We start from the raw sequence: 22,372 nt of genomic DNA on the forward strand, positions 1-22,372 counted from the left end.
TAGTCCTCTGACACATTTCTTATTCTTAATGATTTCCCTAAGAAAAAGCAAATTTCAGGTCTATAGATACAACAGGGCTAAACCAGATCCCTAACTTGTTCCTCATCTCTGAGTCCATGCAGCTCAGCTATTTCTACAGATCCACCTTAAGGAGCCATCCTTCTTCTTCCTCCCTCCCCCTCCGCCTCCCTCTCCCTCTCGGAAGCTTTGGACTTGCTCTAACTGCTGCTTTCTCTTTTTCTAGCGGAAACTTTCTGCCTCCCCAGAACTGGAAACCCCGCAAACCCCAGCCTCAGATGTGCAGAGGGGGAGACGAGGGGCTTTAGCTGAGGCCTTCAGGAATCAGTCGAGCTTCCTCCTGGCTTATTCATCTTTCTCAGCATCTGACCAGGAGCAGGGAAGTCTCCAGCTTGAATTCACCCCTACAGTTGCAGAATTCAGAGGGAAAACAGGAGGGAAATGTCTGTCCTGGTTTCTAATCCGGTAAGAAATTCTTCTCTCTTCTCTTATACATCATCTCAGGCACGCACACACACTTTCATCTATAAAGTCATTCTCGTTCGCACATACGTACGCACGCTCTCTCCTCCCCAAGTCCAGCTCCAGCACTCTCCACTTTCCTGCCTTTAGACACCAACCCACCAGCCTCTCTATTCCTTCCCTTTGTTCAACTTCTGCCTCCTCCTTCATCCCACCCACAAAGACAGTGGGAATTCTCCTCCTAGCTGCTTAATCCTCCAGCACTGGTAGATTTTCAGTGCTTTTCTGGAGGCCAAGCAATCTCTACAAAATGCTGAAGACTGAAGAGCACAGAGCTCTCTTCATGCTATAATCTATTGGAGAGCTTCTTTTACTGACAGGGGCCCTATAAAACAGTTTATTGCACACACGTTATAATGAAGCTGGAGAGAGAGAGGCTGAGAGTGTCTTGTTGCTGTTCCAGGCATCGGTCACATTCAGCGATGTCGCTGCTTATTTCTGGGAAGTGGAATGGGACATTCTGGGAGAATGGCAGAAGGAGCTGTACAGGACAATCATCAAGGAGATTCATGGCATCCTTGTGTCACGGGGTAAATATCTTTTATATCATCTATCACCCATAGGCACACTGCAAGATGGGTACTGCCATTTTATCAGGGCTGGAAAAATAGCAGGTACCGGTTCCCATGGACACCTAAAATTTAGAGCTTGACTCCCAGTCTCATTCCAAGTACAACAGAAGATGCTGTGGCTCTCCAGGACCCTGTAAGAGACACACTACTGCAAAAGATGCTGATCTGTGCTATAAGATAAAAGGAATATTTTAAACTAAGGGCTCCATAACAGTCTCTGTCTTTCTTTTCTCAACAACAAAAGCTGGCACAGGGAAAGATTTGCCTCTCATTCCCATGTCAGAACCCCAACTTCTATGTAAGGCCATGGCATGCTACCTCTGCACTAGTGGTCAAAATAACACTATACATCACAGTCGAGTAATTATTTAAAAATGTAACACAGAATGGTTATTATTCAGAAATGCAGAGTTTTAAATATTTTGAGCAGAATTCTCCTAGAATTCTCCTAGAATTCCCTGGCCAGACCCTTTTCACTCTGCCCTCTCAGGTCCCAACTCCTCCGCTGTCCACTCTCACTCCACTCACCCTCTAGGTTTCTTCCCTTTCACTGTATTTCTGCCCGCCAGCCCTTGACTCTCAGAGTTTGACCCTGTCCCCTGCAATCTACCTCTCACCCTAACCCCATTTGCTCTCTCTCTCCTAAGGGCCTGACACCCTCTGTATTCTCTCTACCCCTAACCTCTCCCTTGTACTAGACAATCTCTGTGTTTGCTTTCTCTTCTCTGAAGCCCATCCTCCTCTTTACTTGTTCCCTGCATCCCCTCCATGCTCATGCTAGCCTCTTGTCCCCTCTCCTCTATGCCCGACTCTCATAACATCTGGCACCCTATTGCCTACCTCCCTCTGGGCTGCCCAGGACAAATAATACACCTCCTATTATCTGTAATAGAACCCTACACAGAAACTACACACTAGCAAAATACCTCAAGTTCGATCACACATGCAGAACACAATCAGAGCTTTACCAAGTATGCAATAAAGAGACCATAAAGTAAAAATTAAAAGTGTACAAAAAAACCCTCAACTGGAAACCACAAGCCAGACTCTATGCAGTGCAACAGTGGAAAAACAGAAACATTGCATTCTTTATAAAATATCAAATCAAGAAATATAAAACATCAATAATAGTAAAACCATGGGGGCATTTGGCATCACATCCGGATGTAGCACAGTTTTTGAAGGGGGCCAAGCATTTATGGCTGCCGATACACAGATTGTGTCTGGCGTGGCGATTTTAATTTAGTTCTTCATGTGCTTTGCGGATCTCCGTTTGAGCCATTGAGGAAGGAGTCACTGAAGGATCTCACCCTGAAGGTGGGTTTTTGGTGGCGATTTGCTCAGCCAGAAGGATTTCGGAGCTACAGGCTTTGTCCTGTAGAGAGCCATTTCTGAGAATTACCGATGAGGGGGTGTCTTTGCGCATGGTTCCTTTGTTCCTGCCCAAATCAATAAATTTGATTTCTAGATGTCCTGAGACTGTCATAAATTAGCTGAGGTAGGCCGAGTAGTAAAGCGTTACACTAATCTAGGCTTGAGAAAAGTAGCGTTTGAAGTACTGTACGGACTTGGTTAGTTCCTTGGGGTTATTATGACGTCCCAGTTCAGGGGGCTCCAACCCTTGTTTTGACGTTCATCCAGGAGAGGCAAGGATTAGTTGACTTGTTTGTTCACTCTAGTTTGGCTTGGGTACAGATCAGTACTGCAGGATTACAGGTGGCACTCTTGAATATGTAGTAGTACCTCAAAGTTTTGTTCTCTGCCTCCATCTGCTGGTAGGGATGCAAAACTCACTTGTCTGGACTGATCTGTGGTACTTCAGGAATGAAAATTAGCAGGTAAGAACCAATTTTCCTATTAAAACTAGCAAGGATAAAAAAAAATCAACTGCTCTCCATACCTGGGAAGTTTTGATTTCTAGATGCCCTGAGATTGTCATAAATTAGCTGATGGGGTAGGGAGGGGCAAGGGGTTGTTGCACACAAAGTTTCTCTTCTCTGTCTTATATATACACACACGTTTACTCTCTTTTTGGCACACATACATATAGAGATGGGCATTGTTAAAACCTATCTGTTCGGGATTCATTTTTGGACCCTTGTGGGAAATTTCGTTTTTCCCGCAGTTCATTGTTGTTTTTTTTCATGGGTCCTGATTTTCGTGTTAGTGCACGCTAACTATGGTTAGCACGCAGTAACATGACCACAAATTTTTCCAAAGTTTCGGAAAAATTCCGTTTGTTTTTCTGTGCCCACGAACCATGACAAATTAGACAATTTAGTTGAAATTGTCTAATTCATGAAAAACGAATGCACATCTCTACATACATACAAACATACAGATATGTATGCTGTACTAAACAGATATATATATACACACACACACACACACACACACATGCTCTCCTACCCATGCACACACACACACACATACATGGTCTCATTCTCACACCCACTCTCCCTCACACACACACATCCTGATTCACACAGGCCCTCTCTCTGTCTCTCTCTCTCTCACACAGATTCCTTCTCTCACTCACTCCTTCACACAGGCTCCCTCTCTCTCAAACTCACACACGCTCATACAAGCTCCTTCTCTCACTCACATACACACTCCCTCATAACAGCTCTCCCTCTCTCTCACATACAACCTCACTCAGGTTCCCTCTCTCTCTTGCACACACACTCACAGACCCTCACATAGGCTCCCTCTCTCTCTCGCATATACACATCCACACACATACTGCATACAGGCTCCCTTTATCTCTGTTACACACACAGCCCTTCACACAGGCTCCCTCTCGCACATAAACTTGCACCTTCACTCCCTTACACACACTCGCACACACAATCCCTCTCTTACACACACCTTCACTCATGTACACAGGCTCCCAGTCTCTCACTCACATACACACACAGGCTTCCTCTCTCTCTCTCTCTGTCTCCCTCACACACATACACACACACCTTTATACAGGCTCCCTCTCTCACACACAAGCACACACCATCACTCCCTTATACACATACACATATAATCTCTCACTCACACACACAGGCTCCCAGTCTTTTACTCACATACGCACTCCCTCACAAAGGCTCCATCTCTCTCTCTCTCTCTCTCTTATACACAGGCACCATTACACACACACTTCCGCTCTCTCTCGCATAGGATGACAGGCTGTCTTGTGCTCTGTAGCTATCCCGCCAGGCCTTCCATAATCTTTGGCTGTGAGCAAGATGGGCTCTGCTCATGGCCCCGCTGGGCCTCTCTCCAAATTCTGTGCAGAATTTTCACATTTTGCACAGAAAGGGAATTCTGCATAAATTTGGTGCTGTACAGTTGCGCAGAATTCCACCAGGAGCAAAGATATACCGCCCCCCCCCCCCCCCCAACAGCTCAAGTATCCCCTCTCTCCATTTCACGGTCTCTAGTTAGTTATCATTTTATCCCAGGACTTGGGGTTTCCTTCTCAAATACTCTGATAAGAAGCTGGGACTCATTTTCTCCAGGAGAGTGCACACCTGCAGTATCTCCACCTTGGAGGGACCTGAACTGAAATGGCCATACCAGAAATCCTCCAATTTTAATTTAAAGCAAGTGGCAGGCTGCAACTGACTCTTCTCACTAAGCTTTGTTGCACAAAAATACACCCAAGGATAATACCCACACACACACCTACCTGCTCACACCCACTGCTCCATCAGAATAGGAAACAGATGAAACCCCCAGGGGTTCTGCAAGTAAAAAGTTTTAAATGTAATTTTGGGTATTTTTATTAACAGGTTACTCAATTCTTAATCCTGATGTAATATTCAAGATTAAAAAGGAAGATGAGAAATATTTCACTCAACGCTGTGAGTGGGAGGGAAAAGAAAACAGGAATGACCCCTCCATGAGTAAGTAAATGTTCTGGATGTAAAGGGCTCTGCATTTTTAGATCACAGGAGATGGATCATTAACAACAAACATTTGGAGTCCTAAAGTCCATTTCTTAATATATTATTAGCAGGTCCTCAGTGAATCCTTCTAGCCATGTTTGTTTTCTCATCACAGGTCTTCCGATTGTAACATCTGTGTTCTCACTGAGCGTTAAACAAGAGGAAGATCTGCCCTTCCTGGATCCTCCTGAATCAGAGACAAATGGAGAAATTCACCCTCCTGTAACAAGTAAGTATCAAATTCCTCCTGGACATCTTTACTAAGGTCAGCAGGTGCCATTTAGGGATTCAGCACTGGGATAGCAAGAAACCATCATCCTCTCTCTTATTCCGCTTAACTGTTCCCTCCTGTGGATGGATGAGGCTGGCTGGGGGGACACCTGACGGGTTTCTGGTACCGGAGGAGTTGCAGGGAATGCCAGGGGGAGCATGGCCAGTGAGCAGAGATGGATTTGGGCAGATGCCAACCCTTGGCATTCAAATAAATGTTACAGAACAAAAACTATTCCTTTCCTCGGGTTAAAATAGAATAAGTGAAGGTGATGTTGCCAGAAAATATGTGAATCATAAAATACATTCCAATGCTATGTAAAAGAGCGGGGAGAGGGAGAATGGGGGGGGGGGGGGTGAGGTTTGATCGATGATCAGAGGATGACAGGCACTATGGCTCAAAATAGTTAAGTCCTTTCTTATCCGTTCCAAAGAATCTAATCATTTTAACTTCAAAAGTACTACATTCCTGGATTGTTTTAAATTCTCTTTTTCGTATCCTGATCTTAAGGTTTAAGTTTAATCATTTATATCCCCCCACCCTCCAAGCTTCAGAGCGGGTACAATTAAAGCATACATAAAAACATGTAGCACAGCAGGAGGCATACCATAGATATAACAAACACAAATCAGGAGAGCGAGAGAGGCTATCCAGAACCTAGGATGTAGAGACCCAGAGGGAGAGAACTAGTCCCCCGGGTCAAAATAAGTTTAAGTTTGATGCAGTATTCTGGCTCCGAAATGTTCTCCAGCACAGAGGAGTTGCTTTGGTTTTCCCTGTGGTGATTGATCTTGTGTCTGTGTGAATTGACTCTTGCCTTTAACGTCTGGCCTGTATCGCCAGTGTGGGTTTAATCTTCACATTTTCTGCATTGAATAACTTATACTGCATGAGAGGAGGAGGAGGAGTAGGATCCCTTTATGTTCAAAGTCTTTTCCATGTGGGTGACCAGGGGGGGTTCTGAGATATGTGCTGGCATACAGGCCGATACAGTACAGTGCGCTCCGATGGTGCGCGCACCGGCCACTCGCCGGTGCGCACACCGGGAGAGTGGGCGTTCGCCCGCTCTTCCGCGGACTTTACTGTATCGGCCTGATAGTTTGCAGCATGGTGCTTTGCAGGGATATGTGCCATTTTCTTCTTTCTGAGTTTCATTTAGAAACTTGCATCATTTGCTTCGGATTAGGTGGTTGCCTGAAAGCTAGAGCTGGTGCCAGACTGCCCTCCTTTGTGCCCTTGCCCTGGACCTTTGTTCCAGTGACGCAGCCCTCAGAGTGCAGTGAGCACAGGGAGTAAGCCCGTGCTCACGAGTCAGTGCCCCTCACCTAGAAGTCCAAAGGAGACAGGACCTGTGTGTGCAGGCTTAGTCCCTGCACTCTCACTGCACTCTCACTGCACCGTGAGGATTATGTTGCTGGAGCTAAGAGTTGGAAGGAGGACGCGCTGGAAGGGGCACATGAAGAGATCCAAGGCAGTATTGCAGAATGGAAGAGAGCAGGAAATTCTCCACCCCTCCAAATTTTACAACCCTAGGCACAGGCCTGTGAGTAAATCCAGGCCTGCCAGGGAGGGCAATATTGGTTGCTTTAGCCACAGAGACATGATGAAAGGTGTACTTAAGGTGTAATGTGATTTGCGATAACTCATTTTAATATTAATGAATTGACTTACATGATTTTGTATCATTAACTTTTTTTTTTTTTCTGCTTTAGTCTAGTTTATTCCATGTTAATATTAATGGGCAAACAGGCTAAAATTCTTTAATGGTTACACACATTAACATTATATGACTTGATGACTTATTGTCTGGTACACATCTCGGGCACCAGAGACAGCCCTTTGTGTCCTTGTCTAACCCCTTCCCTACCAGGAAGTATACAGGAAACAGGAAGAGAGAGAGAGCGAGCTTGGAAAAGATAAAGCACAGCAAAGCAGTTACTTTGCTCCAGCCCTCTCTTCCTGTCATTCAAGGACAGGAAGGAAGGAGTTAACTTGGAGCAGGCACTGAAGAGCAAAGAATTGCCACTTCTTCCTAATTCAGCCCCTCCTCCTCTTGTTCACCCTACTCCTGTCTGCAGTGAACAGGACCGGTCTGGTGATATTGGAGTTCAGAACAGAGCAAAGAAGAATTCAGTTTGTCTGCATATTTCTAGAGGATGGAAATGAAGAAAAGAGTGCATGGGAGCAACTTACTGTTGCGGTGGTTACTACCCTTAACCAATAAGCTTACATATTGTTAATGCAACTCCATCACTGCTCTCTGCTTCAACAGCAGGGGAGAAGTGGAATGGGATTCAGACAGCAACTAACAAGGGCCCTGACTTTTACAGTCTGGGGAAACAAATAAACATGGGGGTAACTTGCTGGTGCAGCGCTTATTACTTTTAAGCGATACATCTACATACTGTTAATGCAAGTCTATCATTGATCTCTGTTTCAACGGCAAGGGGTAACAGGGAATTGGATTCAGACAGTAACTGAGGGCCCTGACTTTTACGGTTTAGGAAACTGATAAGCATGGGGGTGACCTTCATGGCACGGCAGATACTACCATAAGCTTGCTGGGCAGAGTGGATGGTCAATTTGGTCCTTTTCTGCCGTCATTTCTATGTTTCTGTGTAATTTGTTGAGAGTCTGTGTAAGATCTGTGGACCCTTGTTGCTGCAGTGAGATTGGCTCAGCCTACCCTCACCGACAGATGGCGGAGCTATGCAGGAAAGAGATGAATTAGAAGATTCACCTATACCAACCCCTTTCCCCTTTGGTTGAGCCCTTGGGTTAAGGGGGCTGGCAGGTCTTAGGCGAGAATCTCTATGGCAATGGCATAAGCGTTGATCCCTGCAGGGCCAGGCTAGAGTCAGAGGCAAGCAAGAATGGTCAATGTCCAGGCAAGGGTTAGAGGCAGGCGGCAAACAAGAATGGTCAGTGTCCAGGCAAGGATCAGAAACAGAAGTCAGAGGAGACAAGGATATGAGGCAAAGCTGGGCTGGAGAGACGAGACAAGGCTGGGCTGGAGTGCTGGAACCAGGAATAGCGGAGCAGCAGCACACACTACATGAAGGCAGTGTAGGAGCTGTTGCTGAAACCATGCTAGGGTGCACTGCTGAGCCTTAAGTACCCAGCTGCGTGATGTCATCAGGAGGCAACGGCAGCTTGGGTTCCCGCCGTGGGCCCTCTAAAAGGCAGCACATCACAGGCCCGGGAAAATCTTCTCGGGCCCGTTTTTCATCTGAATTTGTGCTTTTAATGCACAAATCATATTTGGCCAGCCTGCAGGTGGATGAGGACCACCCCCCCCCCCGTGGTACTGGATGTGCAAGGCTCCGTCCAGGTTCGAGTGGTACCGGGGGCCCCCCTCCCCCCGGATCCACCCCAGCCTCCTGCGGATCCTCCCCAGGGCCCAGATGAGGATTTTTCTTCACCTGCCCCTTCCCTTGAGGGATATGATCCCCAAGTACTCCATCTGTTTCAACGGGAAGAGCTAGAGCCGCTCATTCCCTTCATTCTACAGGACCTCGGGCAGCCTCCCACCCAGTCCGGGAGTAGCTTTTGTACATCCCACTTGTTCTGAGTCCATCTGGCTACATGCTAGGAAATGTTGAGATTACTTACCTGATAATCTCCTTTTTCTTAGTGTAGACAGATGGACTCAGCATCCCGCCCGGCTGCCAATATTCATGGGGTTTCACAGACTCAAGGTAAGCCATGTTTTCTTACATAGGGCATCCACCCTGCCGGGTGTCGACGCCTTCCGGTTGAGAACGCTGGCGGTCTCCAGCTATTATCAATCGGTCAGGGTAATCCTGTTTATTTAATCGATCGGTCAGTTACACATATATCCATAAAGCTTTGCAAGGAAGATTACTGAATTGCTTCGCTTCCTGTGGGGGTATATGTACCGGTGCTGACGTCAGATCCGTCTCCAACTGCTAGCACGAGCACACTATACCCACTTGTTCTGAGTCCATCTGTCTACACTAAGGAAAAGGAGATTATCAGGTAAGTAATCTCAACATTGGACAAATGATTAAAGATGTCCTGGGCATTTCATGCTAAAGATTGATTGAATGAACGGGAGTTATGAAGGCCCTATTGTAGCTACTGGTATGTGTTTGAAATGTGATTGTAATTAACTTCTGAGGATGTGAATTTGGTTAGAAATTATTTTGAATGCTGTGTTTAGACTTTTGCACAATCTATATTAAATGTGAAATGTATGAATGTTCCAGATTGTAAACTGCCTAGGACAAAATGTGTTGCATAAGGGGAATATAAATGTTTTAAATAAAAAAAAAAACTATAAAAGTAACCATGGGCCTTATGTCCCTTATAATCTGTAAAGGGGTTAAATCCGTGAATGCTTCCTTAGTGCACTGCCATGCCTTTCCTCTCCTATTTATGAGTCTGTGGTATGGACACTCTTGGTGCTTTTGTTCTGAATTTGAGATATTAGACCCATCCCATCCTATGTGTACTTTGGAAATATTGTACCTTATTTTTATTTTAGTGGATATAAACATGGGCCTTATACATTTATCACTGTACATTTATGAAAGCCAAGCATTTAACCCACTGTAACGTGCATTGAGCTCTCTGATTGGAAAAGCGCAAACTAAATAATAATAATGATGATAATGATGAACAAGATATAAGAGTGAGGAATGACAGATTAAGATTAGAATACAAAAATTTGAAGTAACCAATCCAGCTCCTCCAAGAGAATTGAGACCAGGTGTGTGTCTGATAGGAAAAGGGGATGGTGCTACTATGGCCGAGTCAGCAGGTGGGAAGCAAAGTAAATCTTCAGCAGATGGAATAGATCCTGTCTGCAAGTGACTTATTCTGAACAGAATGGGAAATCCCCAAAACACTGAGTAAAGTAGATACTGCATCAACAGGGACTAATTGTAGAACAGAAGGCCCAATTATCTTCCTCTGGTTCTCTACAAATTTGGATAAATGAGCATTAAATATTTCTCCACTTAAATCCAATACCAACTCCTCTCTCCCTCCCAATGACTTTTACCCAACTTCTCAACCTTGTTCTTAACAATACCCTCTATATTTCTCCCAAGTATTTTTAAATTCTGTTACAATACTGACCTCCACCACAGGTTATTTCAGGCCTTGTCATCTTCCCTTTTGGTTCTTTCAAGTCCCATTCTTAATCCAACACTCAGCCTCCTTCTATGTCTTACCAGTAGGCTTCCTAATAATCCAAACAGCTAACTAAACTAGTGAAGTCGTTGTCTAAAACACCTAGCCATCCATGACCATTGATGTCCGGGTTGTAACCATGGATGCTGTGTGCAGATAACTCCTGATTTCTTGGAAGCCTGATCCAGTCATACCAGTTCTCTTGGGCTTGTAACCAGGACCATTGCTTGCAGGTCATCCCAGCTTTTTGGGAAGCCTGCTTCAGCTACATTGTCTCTCTTTGCCCATTGGCCTATTTTGACCCTCTAAATTTCCATACGCTTGCACCAACACTCAAGTGCCCTCCCTTATTTCTTATCTACATTGTCCACCACTTGCCCCTATCACCATACTCTGTATCTGTCCCAAAGATGTGTAAAATTGGTCATAGTTGTGGAGGCAACTTCTTACATCAGGAGAATATTCCAGGCATCTACCACACACTCAGTAAAGAAGACGTTCCTAACATTTCCTCTGAACCTTCCTCCCTGCACATGCATTTTATGACCCTTTGTCCATGAATTTCTATTTCCATGGAAATGTTCACCTTCCTCTACTTTATTGAAGGCTATATGTAAATGTAAAATGAGAATTCTAAACTTTAGTGATAAACTGAGTGATTAAATAATGTGTCCAGCCTAGTGACAGTGCCTGAGTGTCTAACGTTTCAATGAGTTTCAGACTCGGGACTGCCAAACACACTATCCTGAATAGAAGGTTTCTTCTCTCACTGCTTAGGCTGGCCATTATGTTCCATTGTTGCTTTTTTTTTTCCTCCCTCTCTCCTTTCTAAGAATTTTTTGGCTTTGGTGTCTTCTCAATGCAGCTGGTGGTGTCAGGAATAAATTATTGGTGATAACAGGAATAATCTGGTTTTTTTTTTTATCTGGGGCAGCAGGATGAAAAATAAACTATTTTATCAAAAAAAAAACAAAACTCCTTGTGGTATTATTTTTCAGTGTATTTTATGCTGTGACAGAATCCACACCAGATCTATTTGTGGTTCTTGAGGAATAGAGTTGCCCACTTCAGTGTGGTCAGGATAGTGCTACTATGTATTTCTGATGATGATTAGCACAACACCCCTCCTTTCATAGCACTATTGGCAATGCCTACGAAAGCAGCATAATCCTGACCTCACTTGCACTGATAATATTCACTCGGGTAACTTTGTAAAAGATATTGTAACCATTTTTCCTACAACAGGCTCCCCCAATGTCAAACCTGACATTTTAATCCGATTTAAGCAAGAAAGATCCAGTGCTGAGCCCCAAGGATCTGAGGAAAGAGAAAACCTGACTATCCCAGGCACGTGTGAGGAACTGCATGAAGCAGGTGATGCAGCTTGGATTAAAGTTGGTGATGAACTAATTCAAACATTTCTTATAGGAAAAATGCCTCCTCTGGACGAGGCATAATGAGAAAGTGGTCTAATAATAAAATAGCCCACTTCTGTCCTTTACTATGTGGATATTTTTTTGTTCTATTTTCATGATTTCTACTTTATTTCTTTCATTTTCAGGTCTCTATTTTTGCATTTCATTCCTTTCTTCTCCCTTTCTCTCATTCTCTACCAGTTTTTCACATCCTGTCTCTCTTCACCTGGACACCTCATTTTCTCCCTTTTCCAGTCTTTTATTTTTCTCTCATATACTGTCTCTCCTCTCTCTTTCTCTCTATTTTCTCCCTCCCTTCCCATGCCTCTGTTGTTTCTCTTGTAACCCGTACTGGCCATTGTCAGACATTTTCTGACTCAGCATGGCATTTCTTATGTTCCTTTTCTTTCATCACTTCCTGTCTTTCATCCCCTTAAGAGTTTTTTTTTTCAAGCTTCCAGCCCTCACTATATCCGACCTCTCTCACTGCTGGTTAAGATTTCAACCCTTTCTCCCATCCAGTAGCTTGTGGTTTTATTTTCTGTGAGTCATTCAGTGCTGGCAGCCAGAGAGAAATAGGCAGCATGGCCATACTGAGAGAGGCTAGAAGAAAGAAAGTAAGATGGCACCCAATGGAAGCAGCTGAAGGAAGAGAAAGGATGTCCTCATTGGCAGGAACAGGAGACAGGACGGCAGACATTGGCAGAAGCAGGCTGGAGAGTGGTGCAACACCACAGCAATGACATATTCTGCTGTAAATCACTTACCCTTGTAGAGTGGTATCTACAAGTGTTACCTGTCATAGTTCCTTTTCATAGCTCTGCTGCATGAGGTCCTTAATTCTTTCCAAAATTGCATAGAAAATAGCCAACTATCAACATTTTTATTTATTTAAAGGTCTTTAAGATCATGAGAGGTCTTGAACGAGTAGATGTGAATTGGTTATTTACACTTTCGAATAATAGAAGGACTAGGGGCATTCCATGAAGTTAGCAAGTAGCACATTTAAGACTAATCGGAGAAAATTCTTTTTCACTCAACGCACAATAAAGCTCTGGAATTTGTTGCCAGAGGATGTGGTTAGTGCAGTTAGTGCAGCTAGGTTCAAAAAAGGTTTGGATAAGTTCTTGGAGGAGAAGTCCATTAACAGCTATTAATCAAGATTACTTAGGTAATAGCCATTGCTATTAATTGCATCAGTAGCATGGGATCTTCTTAGTGTTTGGGTAATTGCCAGGTTCTTGTGGCCTGGTTTGGCCTCTGTTGGAAACAGGATGCTGGGCTTGATGGACCCTTGGTCTGACCCAGCATGGCAATTTCTTATGCTCTAAATAAGAGTTATTAATGCTTATTTATCCAAATTTGTAGAGAACCAGAGGAAGATAATTGGGCCTTCTGTTCTACAATTAGTCCCTGTTGATGCAGTATCTACTTTACTCAGTGTTTTGGGGCTTTCCCATTCTGTTCAGAATAAGTCACTTGCAGACAGGATTTATCTATTCCATCTGCTGAAGATTTATTTTGCTTCCCACCTACTGACTTGGCCATAGTAGCACCATCCCCTTTTCCTATCAGACACACACCTGGTCTCAATTCTCTTGGAGGAGCTGGATTGGTTTCTTCAAATTTTTGCATTCTAATCTTTATCTGTCATTCCTCACTCTTATACTCTAAATAAGAACATAAGAAATTGCCATGCTGGGTTAGACCAAGGGTCCATCAAGCCCAGCATCCTGTTTCCAACAGAGGCCAATCCAGGCCATAAGAACCTGGCAATTACCCAAACACTAAGAAGATCCCATGCTACTGATGCAATTAATAGCAATGGCTATTCCCTAAGTAAACTTGATTATAATAATCTTGTTACTTAATATTTGAAAAAATTGGGAGAAGAAAGCATGTAGAATATAAATATCTAAAAATGCTCAATGTTCTTATCATAGGTCCCACTTTCCCTGATATTTTGTGATTAGTCAATCCTTAATTCTTTCCACCAAAATACTTAACTTTTCAGAGCTCACTCAATTTCCATCATCCCATTTTTAGCTAAGTATTTCATTAATTATTCAAGACTTTTTAAAAGCTGAAGATATTTTCCCATTTTTCTAACAGGCAGCCAAGGTTACAATCCTGACCCCAGAATAGAGATCCTGAAAATAGAAGAACTTCATATCAACAGCCAGCTGGAGGTAGAAGAGGAGGATACTGATACCAAGATGGGTGAGCAAAATATTACTGTTGCGTCGGAGGTGGACTCGTGGGCCGAGATGGGGTTGACGCAACCTGTAGGTAAGGACCTACGGGACCCCACCGTCGGCAGGCGGAGTGGGCTGATAGACAGAGGCCGCTGGAGCTTCACCTATACCAGCCCTCGTTCCCTGTGGGTTGAAATGTTGGGTGCCGCGGCCAGCAGGACTTAGGTGGGCCTCTGTGTGTAGTCTAAGTATGAATCGGTTCAGCCAAGAAACAGCAGGTGACAGATGGTACAGTCTTACTCTGAACTGGGTAATGTCCTGGAAACTCAGGCGCCAATGGAATGGAGGCAGATAGAGGGCACTCGAGCAAAAGCAGACCGAAGCCTGAAGAAACCACGTCCAGGGAGTAAGCTGGAGAGGCGTCCAAGGGCAGGCTTGAGTCAGGGCTGGCGGCAATCCAAAGGCAGTGGCAAGCAAGGCTGAGATCTGATCACAGAGATAGTCATGAGTGTATTCAGGCAAGGCAGAGGTCTGGGTCTGGAGATAAGCAGTAGTGTAGTCAGGCAAAGCAGAGGTCTGGGTCTGGTGATAGGCAATAGCATAGTCGGACAAAGCAGAGGTCTAGGTCTGGGGATAGGCAGTAGCGTAGACAGGCGAAACAGAGGTTTGGAGATAGGCAATGGCGTGGTCAGGTGAAGTGAAGGTCCGGGCTTGGAAGGAGTCAATGGCGTAGTCAAGCGAAGCGAAGGTCCAGGCTTGGAGAGAGTCAGTGGCATGGTCAGGCGAAGCGGAGGTCCAGGCTTGGAAAGAGTCAATGGCGAAGTCAGGCAAAGCAAAGTCAAAGTCCGTGTAGTCAGTCCGAGGAATGAAGCAAGATAGTAACGAGGAGACAGGGACCAGGAACAACAAGGAACAGGAACACAGGGATGAGACGAATCTCTAGGAGGCAACGAGTACTCAACCAGCGAGGAAACCTGTTGCAAAGGCAACGCTAGGGAGCGGAGCCTGAGCTTAAATACTGTAGTTAAGTTGACTTCATCATCCAGGGCCGCGGCTAGGTTCCCGCTGCGGCCCCTACTTAAGGATCAATGGTGCGCACGCGCCTAGGGAGGGACGCGGCGCGAGTAGCAGCATCTCTCCGCGGGCCATGCGGAGAGGCTCGAAGAGAAGTGGTAGCAGGACCGGGAACGCTGGGGACTGTGGCAGGGCTGGATGCACCGGGGGAGGCCCGAAGACAGAGCTGACGGCCCACCGCCGCCAGCAAGGAGGAACATGAAGATGGAGTCATTGTAGAAATGTGAGGGGCCCTTGCTGTGGGTCTGCCGCAGACGGCGCGCGTAACAATTACTTTATAATAAACTAATAGCTGCTTGGTATAGAGTATTTCAAACTTTCCACATAGAAGGTAAATCTTGTTACTAGTTTTTGTTAAATTTTTATTCTTAAGTCATTAGAATTCAGTTGTTGTGAGCAGATAGGTCTGAGGTTCAGGGACCAGGTCCAGAATGGTCTCCATCATATCTTTCCAGAGTTTTTGGTTAATGACTGTAATCAGAGTGAAGGGAATTACTACAGAGACTGAAGGTAAGGATGAGATGCACAGAACCAACAGGATGAGATCAGAAATGGTCTGTTTCATTCTGTTCATATGCGGTTTCCCATCTGTACCTTTGTACAAGGAACACCACTTCATGTTATGTGTCATGTCAAATAACCAATGACTTTTTATATGGGATATTTCTCCATATATGTTCTTCTACATAGCTATAAAATTAATGATCCATTTTTTATCCAACAGATGCTGAATTCAGGAACAGTGAGAAAATGAGAATGTGGAATGGACAGCAGATTGAGGAATGGAAACTTAGAGCCCCTGCCAGACAGAGCCCAGATCCTTCAGCTGTCTGTGAAAGAGGTATCAATAGAGTAAAGACAGCGAGGTTACAAGAAAATGACCAAAAAGGAGAGCGACCAAACATATGTATTGAACAAGAGAGAAATTCCAACCACTGCCCAAATGTTCTACTAACTCAGAGATTCTGTGAAGGTTCGAGACCATTTAAAAATGCTGATACTTGGGAAGACTTCTCCACAAATGTACATTCTAATGAGCATCAAGAAAAGATTGAATGTTGGAACAAGTTCACTGACCGGTCAACATATATCCAACAATATCATAGAAAAGAGAAAAACTTTTCAGGTACTGAAGGTGAGAAAAACACCTCTAAGAAAACTAAACTAATAGCACATAGGAAAGTTCACAGACAGAAGAAAACATTAAGATGTACTCAGTGTGAAAAATGTTTTGCCTGTAGAGGTGAACTGGAAAGGCATGCAAGAATTCACTCAGAGGGAAGAACATTTCAATGTACTGAATGTGAGGAAAAGTTTACTAGGAAGTTAAACCTCTCAGAACAAAACAAAATTCACAAACAAGATGAACCTTGTAAATCTTCTGAATGTGTAAAATATTTAACATACAAATCACAGCTTAGAATTCATCAGAAATTTCACAAAGGACAGAAACCTTTTACATGTTCTGAATGTGATAAAAGCTTTAGCCAAAAATCGGATCTAAAAAAACATAAAATGATTCACACAGGAGAGAAACCATTTAAGTGTTCTGAATGTGATAAAAGTTTCAGTGAGAAACACAATATGCGACGGCATGAAATGACACACACGGGAGAAAAACCATTTAAATGTTTACAATGTGATAAAAGCTTTAGTCAAAAATGTGATCTAAAAAAACATGAAAGAATCCACACTGGAGAAAAACCATTCAAATGCTTTGAATGTGATAAGTGCTTCAGTCAGAAAGGCCACCTGCGACGGCATGAAATGACACATATGCGTGATAAACCATTTAAATGTTCTGAATGTGATAAAACCTTTAGTCAAAAATCTGTCCTAAGAAAACATGAAATGATCCACTTTGGAGAAAAAGCATTTAAATGTTCTGAAGATGATAAAAATTTTAGTAAAGAATCTGTCCTTAAAAAACAAGAGATGATCCACACTGGAGAGAATGAGATTGTTCCCAACATACCCTGGCTTATGAGTGAGGTTCATTCCTGTCAAGGTATATACAAAACCTCCCCAGAGAGAAACTGTTTAAATGCTCTGAATGTCATAAATGTTTCCGTACTAATTCCAAACTGTGACAGCATCAAATGACTCTCACAGATCAAGAGACACAATTAGAAACCAATAAACTGAAGCAAAACGCTATAGATAAAGTTTCAATTGTATTGAGCACCACTGGCCCAATTAAGAATTTCTAAGTGCACCTTGATATTCTGTCTCAGTATATAATTACGTTCTTTGACACATTGCAAGTATTAAGAAGAGTATTAGCAGTAAAATAGAGTTGAAATTGTTCCCAGAATACCGTGATTCACAAATGAGGTTCATACCTGTCAAGGTTTATGCAAAGTAAACCTATTTAGAGATAATTCCGCTGAAAGAAGGTATTTATATGTTCTGAATGTGATAAATGATTTAGTCATAAATCTCCCCTAAAAAATATGTGAAATATCCATACTGGAGAGATGTAATCAGAGACCAGGAAAATGGGACAAAAGATACAGAAATAGTGCCAATTATATTGGGTGCCACTGGCCTGATTAAGAAGAATTTCCAAGCACATCTTGATATGTTGCCTATAAAAATTACATTCTATGAACTCCAGAAGGAGGCTCGCTTTGGCACAATTTTAAGTACTAAGAAGGGCATTAACAGTAAATTTGAGAGACTGAGATCACCCACCATACCCTGGTTTACAAATGATATTCATTCCTGTCATGATATGCACAAAACAAACCCATCTGGAGACATTGCCCCTGAGAGAAACCATTTGATAAATGCTTTTTTTTAACCTCTATTTCAAGCATAAACAGATAGCAATTGATACATTATTTTGAGTTACAGCTGAATAAATGTAACATTAATGGCCGAATTTTAAAACAGCCACGTGCGCAAATACTGGCGCTTATGTTGTTGGCTGGGCCCTGCGCAACTTGCGACATTTTCAAAAGGGCCCAGCCACGCGCGTAAGTGCCGGGCCCTGAAAAAGGGAGGGGCAGAGCAAGGAAGGACGGAAACCAGCTGGGACAGCAGTCATTAGCCATTGTCCTGGGGAAGCACACGCTGGCAGCCAGCCGGCACATGCAAGTTGCTTCTGCTCCAACGGAGCAATAAGTAAAAAAATGTTTAAAATTCTTTTACTTAGGTAGGGGGTAGGGGAGCAGGGAACTAAAATCCCCCTCCCCCCCCCCGATCACGTTGCCTGCACATGCGCATGCAGGTTATAAAATCCGGTGCAATGTGTACGCAGCCCATGGACATGCAGCGGGTACCGCTTGCACCTTTTAAAATCTACCCCAAGAGTTGTATTTACCATTACCATATATTAAAAGAATAAGAAAACATTATCTTGAATAATAGCATATTAGCCTATGATAAATCTTAATGAGAAAATACATCTCATTAATGTGATATAGAATAAAAAGACCAGAATCTACCCCATACAGTATCATACAAACTGTGATCCCTTGAGAGAGTGCATCAGTTTCTGCATGCATGTTATTTCAAAGAGCTGCACCTGCTACCTATCTACCAAAGGCAGTTGTTTGCAGTATTTGGCTTTGGTGAGCCTAGCTACCAATAACATTTAAGAAATTATTTCCTTTTATCAGAAATTTGCAGCGAGCCCCAGTGCCCCAGCAATGCCAGTTAAGGGGAAGAAGGAAATTCAAGCCCATCAATTAATTAAAGTCCTGAGACTAAAAGGTTTGAACGTAAGGACAGGTCCACCAAAAGTGAAAATTCGACTGTTTATGACCACACCTCCAACTCAGTGGACTAGATGCAAATTGAAGTTGTGAAAAAAAGAAAGGAAACCTATACGTCCAATGAAGAAATCCGACCATCAAATCAGTCCTGCGATGACATAAAACAATTTGATGTTCATTGGTCTAGCAGTCATCCTCATCTAGGTTGATTAATAATTCAGCATTCCTTGTATGCATTAAAGTTTGTAAGCAGGAATCATTGAACCTTGATTCCAGCAGCCCCTTTTACAGATCCAAATTCATTCTAACTTCAGGGTATCCATTTCATATAACTAATTCAAGCATATTCATTTTTGTAGAGGATCATCTATCATCTTAATAAGTTCCTTTTTGAGAATGACATAAATTGGAAGACTTGTCTTAGAGATCTCCTACTTTCATATTAATTTGTCAAAATGTATGATGTGTTCTGGTACCCATAACTGCCCTATATACTTTAGCTTTCTCTTCTCCCAATTTGTCAGTTTGTCAAAAAAAGAATAAGCAGAAATAGACAGGTTATGTTAAATAAATGAAAATTGAGATAATTCTTCATCATGTGTGCCTTACCCTGTACAGGCCTGACACCAGACTGAGTGTGTTTGAGCAACAATCGGACTATTTTTACATATTCCTCTGATCGGGGTTGTGAGATGGGTACATCAGTCGCAGAAGAATATTCATTTTAAGTAAGTTAATTCTACCAGACCATGCAACTAGAAGATCATTCCATGTCTTCAAATCTGATTTGATCTGTATGCTTACCAGCTTATGATTTCCATTGTACAGATCTCAAATTTAGGCCCAATGGGGAAATCTCAAATTACTTACATTTATTTTGTAGCCAGAAACAGCACCATATTCTGCCAAAAGGTATAAAATAGCAGGAGCTGAGCTATCTGGATGCCATACAAATAGTAACATGTAAACCACCTAGCATGGAGCTCCGATAAGGGCCATATAAAAGAACCTTTGAATAAATAAATAAAATCTCTTTGTAAGTGGATATTATTTATGTATGTGAGACACCTCCAATACAAAAACCTGGAATAGATGCAGCTTCTCTAATCAGCTAGGCCATTGGCTTAATAACCAAATGAACAAAGGAGAGAGAGGGCACCCCTATCATCTACCATGCAATACAGGGAAACACTGAGAGAAACCCATTTACAATTACTCTTGCTTGTGGATTAAAGTAGAGAGCCTTAACTCAAGACAGAAATATTTGAGAGAATTGAAACTTTTCTAACACAACAAACATAACAGGCCAGGACACTATCATAGGCCTTCTCTGCATTCAAAATAGAATTAAGCTGTTTCACATTTTTCTGCCCATGCTATGATATTAAATACCCACCTAATATTATCTATAGTAGTCCTGCCTTTCAAAACCCAAACTGGTCCTGATACACGAGACATGCTGTTAGGGATTCTAATTTTAATTGCCGCATTTTGGCTATGATTTTATCATCAGAATTTATGAAAGTGATGGGTCAGTAAGGGCCACAATCATTATGTCTTAGTCCTTTTAATGTAACACAATATTAATCATCAAACAAGTTCCTAGACAATTTCAGAGTTTTAACATGATTGAAAAGTTCTAATAATATTGAAGATAAGATGTAATTGACGTAATCTCAAGGGCAGGGCCCTAAGGTCTGCACTGACAGCAGGCGAATGAATCGATGCATGGGCCAGGCTATGACAAAGTCCAAAAGTCTGAAACTATGGTAAGATTCGAAGAGCCAGAAGGCAGCTGTATTTTCCCTAGGAATGTCCATATATTTACCTCAGAACTGTTTTGTTCAGGTGAGTATAATTTCTCATAATAGTCCTTAAAGCTGTTGCGAATGATGTGAGTGTGAGCCCCTGTTGCCCTGACGTAATTGACGTAACCTCGAGGGCAGGGCCCTAAAGTCTGCACTGACAGCGGGCGAATGAATCAATGTATGGGCCAGGCTATGACAAAGTCCAAAAGTCTGAGACTATAGTAAGATTCAAAGAGCCAAACAAGGGTGAAGACCAGGCTGAAGCCGAGGACAGAGGTAGAGCAGAGCCGAAGCTGAAGCTGAAGCCGGATATGGAGCGGGACTAGAGCAAGGCTGAAGACTTGGCAGGAATAAGGCTGAAGAATTAGAAACATAAATGACAGCAGAAAAGGACAAAATGGTCCATCCAGTTTGCCCAGCAAACTGATGGTAGTATCTACTGTGCCATGTAGGTTACCCCCATACTTATCAGTTTGCCAGACTGTAAAAGTCAGGGCCCTTGGTTGCTGTCTGAATCCAATTCCCTGTTACCTCTTGCCATTGAAGCAGAGAGCAATGTTGGAGTTGCATCAAAGTATCAGGCTTATTGGTTAAGGGTAGTAACAGCCACATCAGCAAGTTACCCCCATACTTATTTGTTTCTCCAGACCGTAAAAGTTGGGTTCTTGTTGGTTACTGACTGAATCCAATTCCCCTTTTCCTCTTTTCCCCTTCTGTTGAAGCAGAAAGCAATTATGGAATTGTATCAACAGTATGAAGGCTTATTGGTTAAGGGTAGTAAATACTACACCAGCAAGTTACCACCATGTACTCTTTTCTTCATGTCCATCTTCTAGCCTTAGGGAACCACAGTGTTTATCCTATGCCCCGTTGCAATCTTTCACTGTTCTTGTCTTCACCTCCTCCAGAAGGGCAATCCAAGCATCCCCCACCCTCTCCGTGAAGAAATATTTCCCTGACATTGGTTCTGAGTTGTCAGCACGGGAGTTTCATTTTGTGACCCCTAGTTCTACTGATTTTTTTTCCAACGGAAAAGGTTTGTCGATTGTGCATCATTAAAAGCTTTCAGGTATCTGAAGATCTATATCATATCTCCCCTGCAAGTCCTCTCTTCTAGGGTATTGTGATGAAGTGCAGGCTGTCTTAAGGGAAGAAAACCCGACTCGGATCACCTCAGGGAGGGCCCGGATTAGAGCCAGACAGCAGAAGCTGCCTACGAGCCGAACAAAAACTACCCTTCCCAGGTTCTTTGAGCCGCAGCTGAACCAATGGGGACAGGAGAGGCTTGATTACGCAGCTGAGCAGGGCACCGGGGAAAGGCACATACCCGTCCCACAGGCCGATTCAGTAAAGTCCACGGGAGAGCGGATGAATGCCCGCTCTCCCGGCATGTGCATCGGCCCCTCGCCGGTGCGCGCGATTCAGTATTCAAATTAGGTGGTGCAGTAGAAACGGGGAAAAGGAGGCGCTAGGGACACTAGCGCGTCCATAGTGCCTCCTTTTAGCCCGGAGCGGCGTCTGTCAGCGGGTTTGACAGCTGACGCTCAATTTTGCCGGCGTCGGTTCTCCAGCCTGCTGACAGCCACGGGCTCAGAAACCGGCAAAATTGAGCGTCCGGTTTTCGGCCCAACAGCCGCGGGCCGAATTCAAATTTTTTTTACTCTTCGGGACCTCCGACTTAAT

The 22,372-nt window shown here is 43.4% G+C and overlaps 1 protein-coding gene across 4 annotated transcripts; it reads left to right on the forward strand.

Moving 5' to 3' along the window:
• Positions 1–194: 194 nt before the first annotated feature.
• Positions 195–19,897, forward strand: LOC115087347 (gastrula zinc finger protein XlCGF26.1-like). Of its 4 annotated transcripts, none has more exons than XM_029594454.1 (8): positions 195–483; positions 944–1,070; positions 4,895–5,008; positions 5,166–5,279; positions 11,724–11,852; positions 14,006–14,113; positions 15,887–16,297; positions 18,786–19,897. In XM_029594454.1, exons 1-8 carry the CDS (start codon positions 460–462, stop codon positions 18,824–18,826), a joined length of 1,068 nt encoding a protein of 355 aa, XP_029450314.1. In that variant the 5' UTR covers positions 195–459; the 3' UTR covers positions 18,827–19,897. The 4 variants fall into 4 exon arrangements, with proteins under 4 accessions (XP_029450314.1, XP_029450315.1, XP_029450312.1 ...); XM_029594455.1 differs by having other exon boundaries at positions 19,500–19,897; XM_029594452.1 differs by having other exon boundaries at positions 15,887–19,897.
• The last annotated feature ends 2,475 nt before the right edge of the window (positions 19,898–22,372 follow it).

The sequence above is a fragment of the Rhinatrema bivittatum genome, chromosome 3, assembly GCF_901001135.1.
Source record: "Rhinatrema bivittatum chromosome 3, aRhiBiv1.1, whole genome shotgun sequence".
Classification (NCBI taxonomy): domain Eukaryota; kingdom Metazoa; phylum Chordata; class Amphibia; order Gymnophiona; family Rhinatrematidae; genus Rhinatrema; species Rhinatrema bivittatum.

What these genes read in the sequence shown, in the direction of transcription:
- LOC115087347 (XM_029594452.1), top strand. Translation starts at nt 460, where the DNA reads ATGTCTGTCCTGGTTTCTAATCCG. An exon ending in CTGTCCTGGTTTCTAATCCG is followed by an intron (nt 484 to 943) that starts GTAAGAAATTCT and finishes TTGCTGTTCCAG; the next exon opens with GCATCGGTCACATTCAGCGA. An exon ending in GGATACTGATACCAAGATGG is followed by an intron (nt 14,114 to 15,886) that starts GTGAGCAAAATA and finishes TTTATCCAACAG; the next exon opens with ATGCTGAATTCAGGAACAGT.